This window comes from Gracilinanus agilis, chromosome 1 (genome assembly GCF_016433145.1).
Source record: "Gracilinanus agilis isolate LMUSP501 chromosome 1, AgileGrace, whole genome shotgun sequence".
Classification (NCBI taxonomy): domain Eukaryota; kingdom Metazoa; phylum Chordata; class Mammalia; order Didelphimorphia; family Didelphidae; genus Gracilinanus; species Gracilinanus agilis.
Genome location: NC_058130.1, coordinates 3,479,211 through 3,485,965, shown reverse-complemented (window position 1 = coordinate 3,485,965; position 6,755 = coordinate 3,479,211). Strand labels below are relative to the sequence as shown.

The window sequence follows — 6,755 nt, the reverse complement described above, 5'->3', positions numbered from 1 at the left end:
GAATGTAATGGACCTCTGTACCAGCAGCAATACAATGACCCAGGACAATTCTGAGGGATTTATGGTAAAGACGCTACCCACATTCAGAGGAAGGACTGCAGGAGAGGAAACATTTAAGAAAATCAACTGCTTGAACGCATGGGTCGGGGTGGACATGATTGAGGGTGTGGACTCGAAACTACCACACCAATGCAACCACCAACAATTTGGAAATAGATCTTGATCAAGGACACATGACAAAACCAGTGAAAATGTGCATCGGCCATGGGTGGGGGGAGTGCGGGGGGTGAAGGGGAAAGTAGGAGCATGAATCATGTAACCATGTTAAAAGTGATTATTAATAAATGTTAAAAAAAAAAAGATCTCTAAGGGGTGATCTGCATCTCTGCCCTTGACATCTTAGGGCATGCTGAGAGAGCAGACCACTGGGATGTCTCTGGGGGCCTGGCTTTCTCTCCTTGGGAGTGGACCAGGTCCTGGACAGGCCATTCATGATTCTCTTCCAAACGTACAATGAGGGGAGCTGGATAAGGCAATCTATCCCCTCCAGCTCTAAAGGGTCAGAGGGTCACTTCTCTTTCCTGGGTCTGGAGAACCTGCCCACCAGCGAAACAGGCTGTTTTTGGCAACCAGCTAGCAGGCACATGCCCATACACCTATACCCAAATTGGCACAAACAACCTGGACTGGCTGTGACCTGTACCTGGGGTTGCCCCCCTCCACCTGAGTGCCCCCCTGAGCCCAACAGCATGTATTACCTGGTCACTGTTTATGTCTTTTTTCTCCAAGCTTCTATAAGCACCTCGAGAGCAGAGACCGTGTCTTAGACATCTTGGTCTCCCCCATGGTGGCTAGCACAGTGCCCTGTACATATAGTAGATTCTCAGTAAATGTTTGTTGATTGACTGGTTGAAAATCTTACCATAAGGACTGAAGTTATTCAGGCGGAGAGTGCGGGAGATGGTGTCTCCTCCAGAGATCTTAGTGCCAAACCTGGGAAGGGAGGAGACAGCCCCTGGCTCAGCAGCTGCCCAGAGCCAGTCTGGGGAAAAATCCCAGGGAGAAGGGGCTCAGGTGGTGGGTATTCTGGGCCTCCCAGGATGGCCAGGGGCTCACAGAGGCATCAGGCCACAAGTGCCACATCTGGGTTCTGGATAGAAAGGAAGTACTGGTGCCAGGTCTGGTTCTTCTCCATCACTGATCTCTTACCCCTCAAAAGGGAAAATAAAATAGAAACCAGAACAACCAGAACAAAACAGATCCCTTAGAAGGAAGGAAGGCTGAGTGGAAGGGCCCTGGCAGGACCAGCAGACAAAGACAGGCCTAAGGAGCCAGAGAAAGGAGAGACAGTGTGTCCTGGGGCCTGTGGGGACCCAATGGCCACCCCAGGGTGGGGTCCCCAGGCAGTACCTGATGATTTTGTCCTGGGGAGGTTCATCAGCTAGGTGGCTCGTCCTGAACAACATGATGGGGCAGCCCACCACGCCCATGTGGACTGGGATGATGGTTGGTGGCAGATCTCCCACCTAGGGACACAGGCCATATGCAAAGTCCTCCAGCACAGCTCTCATCAGGCTGCTCCCCTTCTTGACCCCCAGCTCCCCCAGACCCAATCCTTCATCTGGGAGATAGACAGGGGACTCGGCCCAAATCTTGGCACTACTTGCTAATGGTGTGAAGCTGGCTATTCCCACTGATAATGTTCCCTCTTTCCCTGGCTCTCCCACAGACACTCCTGCTGCCCAGTGACCTCCTTCTCCTGTCTGCTGGCTTTGCCCACCCCAGTCTGGATTCAAGAGCCCTTCTGATTGCCAAACTCTGGTGTCTGCTGATGAAATCCTGCCTAGCTTTGGCAGTTGAGCACAGGTGGAGTTAGGGCAATGCGAGCTCAAGCCTTGCCTCAGATACTTAATACCTGCAGGACCCCGCAGGGACCCGTTTCCTCTGCCTGTTCCCTTGGCCTTCAAGAGAGAATCATTTTGTGTCTGCAGGCATTCAGACCTCAGCTCCTGTCCAGGCACTAAATTATCCCTACCAGCATTTTTGATAGCAAAGAACCAGAAGCAAATTGTTGTCTGTAGACTGTGGAATGACTAAAAGAGGAAGAGGAGAAGAGGGCCCGGCATCATGGGAGCTGAGGAGATCCCCAGTGAAGCAGAGGGCCAAGACAGAGCCTTGACGGTCAGAGGGTGCGATCTGGAGGAGACCTGGCACAGGAAGTAGAGAAGGAGCAGTCGGGGAAGGTGGCGGGGGCGGGGAAGACCCCAGGGGGGAGGGGATGTCCTGAAAACTGAGAGAAGAGGAGGCAAGAACACACACCTCCCTCCTGCCTTGTTGCCTCTCCTTCTGCCCAGCTTGGTGGCTGTGCCAGCCAGTTTTGAGGGAGAAGAGCAGGGAGGGGGCTCCTCGGAAGTGAAGGTGATGGCAGAACTGAAGAGATGGATAAGCAGAGACTGTGGCCAGCCTCCTGCCTGTAACCAGAATGTTGGTCCATGGGGAAGACGGTGCCTTCCTGATGCCTGGCTTGAGTGGGGGATGGGTCACGTCAGCGCATTTCTGACTGGGGAGCAAGCGTTTCTGCGGCATGTTCATGTGTGGAAAGCACTTGGCCGTGGGGCCCGGTGCAGGCGGCGCTCTTTTCTGATGGATGTTGCTCATCTCATCTCCTAATGCTCGTGGAGCATAAGCAAAGTGATCGCCTTGAAGACCACTGCAGTTTACTCACCACCACCTCTTGCAGAGAGTGAGAAAGAACTGAACGAGAGGGGCACTGGGTGGCTCAGTGGGTAGAAAGCCAGGCCCGGAGATGGGGTGGGAGGTCCTGGGTTGCAATCTGGCCCCAGACACGTCCCAGCTGGGTGACCCTGGCCAAGTCACTTGACCCCCATTGCCTAGCCCTTAGCACTCTTCTCCTTGGAGCCAGTTCGCAGTACTGATTCTAAGGTAAAGGTTAAAAGGAAAAGTGGACTCTGCTAAGCCGAGTCAGGAGAGACAGGGAGGAGAGCTCGTTTCTCTGGGATGGTGTCTGGAAGCAGGGAATGGGAAGAGGTTGAGCAAAGACGACGTGGCCAGAAAACGCCTCGTGCCGTCTTGAAGAAGGCACAGCTGGGCCTCTTCGGACCTGTTGGCCGCCCCTGCTCCCATGGGGCTCCTCTTAGTTCTCTGCCCAGGCCCCGGCCAGGGTCGGGCACACTCGCTGCTTCCATTCCCTCCCCGCCTCCGGCCTTCTTCTCGAAAACACGGGTTCTCTTCGGGAACATCGCCGTCCCTTTGCCGGCCAAGCCCGGAACTGCCCATGACGGACGTCCTGCGCCTCGGCTGAAGTCCGCACCGTTCGCTGCACGGCCCTTCCATTCCACTGGCCAGGCTCAGGAGCTCTGCTGAAGAACGGCGGCGGCCAGCCCCGGTTCCCGAGGATTTACGATGAAACGTGCTGCCGTCTCCGGGCAGAGGCAACGGACTCGGAGTGCCCACGGAGCTACCTCAGAGGCGACTGATGTGCGGACTTGCTTGGCTTGGCTCTACGGGTGGCAACGAGTGTCGTGTTTCGTGCCTTTCACAGGAGCTGGGATGGGGGAGAGAATTCAGACCTGAGAAGACTTTTTTTAAAGAAGGGAATTGGAAGGCCAGAGCAAGGAGCGTGGATCTGTGGGGCCAGACACGGTGCAGAACTTGCCTCCGGTCATGCAGATTATGACCAGCGTCCTGCCGGCTCATCCCAGGCGACCTGTCTGTGCCCTCTAGCAGGTTCCGCCCCGCGAGCTTCCCGCCACGTTCTAAGGGCGCCAGCGGCACGCTGCCCACCTGTTGTCCCTCGGTCTGGCCGGGCCATTGGCCCTCCCTTTGCAATTCCTTGATAATATCTTTTTCTCCCGTTATTATGGTTACTATTTTGGTGCTTCCTCCCCCCAGAGGCACCCAACACAGTGAGGTTCTAGGCGGTGGGAAAGATTCCGAAATTAGACGAGATGGCCCTGAGCTCCTGAAGCTCAGAGTCGGGGGCCTCGCCGGCTGGGTCAAGATGACTTTATTATCCGAACACCGGAGTTCTTGTTGGATCCTCCCTGGTTCTGGGCTGTGGCCCGCTCGCTCCCGCCAGGGGCCGCTCCTTTGCTCCGTTCTCCAGAGGGTTTCCTGTCTTGTTGTTTCACCGCCATGCCGGAGGACAGGAGAGGCTTACCTCAAGGTAAGGCAGAGAACTCTGTGCTGGCTCGGCTTCTCTGAGAATCTAGATCTCGAGTGCTGAGCTCTCCTTGGAGGTGCCCTTGCCATAATGCGGGGACCCGACTTTTCTTATGTACCTGCTGCTCTCCCTAAGTGATTCCAGGGCTCTTCCCGCAAAGGGCTGGGCGCGTGCCGTCGGCCCGGCATTAGCCTCCGACGGGAGCCCTGGGGGACCCCGCCGCCGTGCACGGGGACTCCGTCCTCCCTGGAGGCCTCTCTCAGACACCCTCCTGTTCCCCGCCTCACTTGACGTTGGCTTCCAGAGGGGCGCGACAGGGCTGTTTCCAGGAATCTTGGAATGACCTGGATGGCGAGGAGATGCTTCGGGGAAGAGCCCGCAAGTGGCAACAGACCAGGGGCTCCGAGGGGTCTCGTGGCCTCTCCGTCTTTCAGGTAACTGTGACGGGGGAATACTCGGGAAAGCCTCCCGGTGCCTCCTGCCTGGGGTCTTCATGGAGGAGGCCCTCAGAGTGCCACGAGCCAGCGTCACGGAGTTGGTGCAGAGGGGAGGACAGCCATAGCGCTCAGCTCTCTGGATCGCTTTTCTTGCCGTACCCGAGTTGTTGTCTTTCTTTTCTCCAGGCCTTTGTCATCGCCCCCAACCCTTCTCTAATGGTTTCTCTACACCACCCCGATTGTGCTCCCTCTGGCACAGACCTCCTGGAGCAGTCGAGGCTTAACCCCAACTCTAAATTCAGCTCCAATGCTCGCTATAACGGCGGGACCCTGGGCAAGTCACCTAACAGCTGCCTGCCTCAGTTTCCTCCCCAGTGTAATGGGGATAGTGATAGTATTTCCCTCCCAGCAGGGTCGTATTTCAAGGTGCTTATCAGTGCCTGGCACAGAGTAGGTGCTTCCATAAATGCCAGCCCCTTCTTTTCCTTCCTGTACACACACACAGTCCTCTTTCTGCCCTCTAGGGACAATGAAGTTAGCTTCCAGGGGTGGCATTTGCACTCTCCTCTGTGGAGGAAAGGCTGTTGTTATGGTTCTTGCAGCCCTTTTCCATGATTCCTTCTGTCTGGGCTCTGCTTTCCCTTCATCCTTGAATGAATTTGCTAAGGAAGGCAGGCAATAAGCACTTATGGAGCACCTACTGCATGCAGGGCACTCGCTAATTCTTTGTTCCCAAGGACCGCACACCGATGGGTAATGGCAACACACAGAAAAGTCTGGCTGCACGGCCGATGCCAAGGCTTCTGGAAACCCCAGGTGGCAAGGCCTCGGGGTGCTTAGTAGGGTCCAGCGGAGAATCCCCAAGAGTGGCAATGTGCAGGTCACACGACTAAGGGCATGAGCCCCAGCCGTGGCTGGGAGGGCATCCTTCAGGCGCGCTCCTGCTGCCCACTAAACACTGACCAATTGCTTTTCACTTGCTGGAATTTCCTGGTTTTAAAGCAAAGGCTCTGGGAGAGTCATGAAGAAAGACGGGGGAGGCGGCAGACTTCCCGGGCGTGCCAGGGCACAGCTTGTCCTGGAGCAGGATTAGCCTGTGAGCTTGGCCTTGGCTTTTCTCGGCGGGGCGGGCTCGCTCCCCAGTCAGAATAACTGGCTTCCTGGGCCATCCTTTCTGCATTTACCCACCGTGGGCGTCCGTGCCCCGTGCAGGGCAGCGGGGAGAGGGCGGACAAGGGCCAGCCTCCCCCTGCCAGCAGACCGCCCCGCCTCCATCAGTGACACGAGGCTCTCTCCATCTAAGCTTGCGCCCGGGGAGCTCCCGGGGATGAGGAGCCGTCCCCTACCTTGCAGATGAGCTCGTCGTGGTAGTCTCCCCACATGTTGCTACACGCCGTGATGTCAATGACCAGCGTCTGGAAGGCTTTCAGGGTTCCCTGGCAGTTGTGACAAAGGAAGGCGGCTCCTTTCCCTTTGGACAAGAGAGCTTCCAAAGAGTCTGGGGGCACAAGAGGAAAAGGGAAGACTCACACTCGTGCCCAGAAAGCAGAGCCAGGAGCTCGCTGGACAGGCCCCAGATGGAGCCGAGAGACGCCAGCCGCCACGCGGGTCAGCCTCCTTTTACCGGAGAGCTTCCGAGGAAGGGGTCCCGGGGCGGCCTCAATGAGGCTCTGACCGGACTCCCGAGCCCTCGAGAACAAGCGCGCCTTCTTTGTCCGGGGGCCGCCCAGGACATGAGCAAGCCCTGCAGCTGGCAGAGCATGGCGGCCCGGAGCCACCAGCCCCAGCCCGGCTCTCGCTTCCCTGATGGGGTCCTCGTGGCTGCCTCTCTGCCGGCCCTCACTCCAGCCCACCGTAGACGGGGGCCCAAGGCGGTGAGGGGGTCCGGAGCACAAGAAGGGCGCTTTGCCCCAGGTCTGCCCCCGCCAGCTTCTTGGCCGTGGCCACCCGGGGGCCAAGGGGAATCCAGGCAGCGGCAGCTCTAAGGTAGGCACCATCTTTGTGCTCACAGGGAAAGGGAGCGAGCACGGGGGGAGGCCCTAGTGTGGGCCAGACGCTGCGCGGAGCACTCTACAAAGACGATCTCCCTTAATCCTCACAACCTTGTGAGGCAAGCAGTGGTCAAGAGACTTGTC

General features: G+C 57.3%; 1 protein-coding gene across 1 annotated transcript in view; it reads right to left on the bottom strand.

Annotated features, from left to right (window-relative positions):
* DLEC1 (DLEC1 cilia and flagella associated protein) overlaps positions 1 to 6,755 on the bottom strand; it is a 99,240-nt gene that overhangs the window by 22,043 nt on the left and 70,442 nt on the right. The window contains exons 27-29 of the mRNA XM_044675336.1: positions 5,967 to 6,118; positions 1,411 to 1,526; positions 923 to 993 (exon numbers count right to left, since the gene is read on the bottom strand). Of these exons, the coding sequence (XP_044531271.1) occupies positions 923 to 993; positions 1,411 to 1,526; positions 5,967 to 6,118 (339 nt within the window). The remainder of the gene's footprint in view (positions 1 to 922; positions 994 to 1,410; positions 1,527 to 5,966; positions 6,119 to 6,755) is intronic.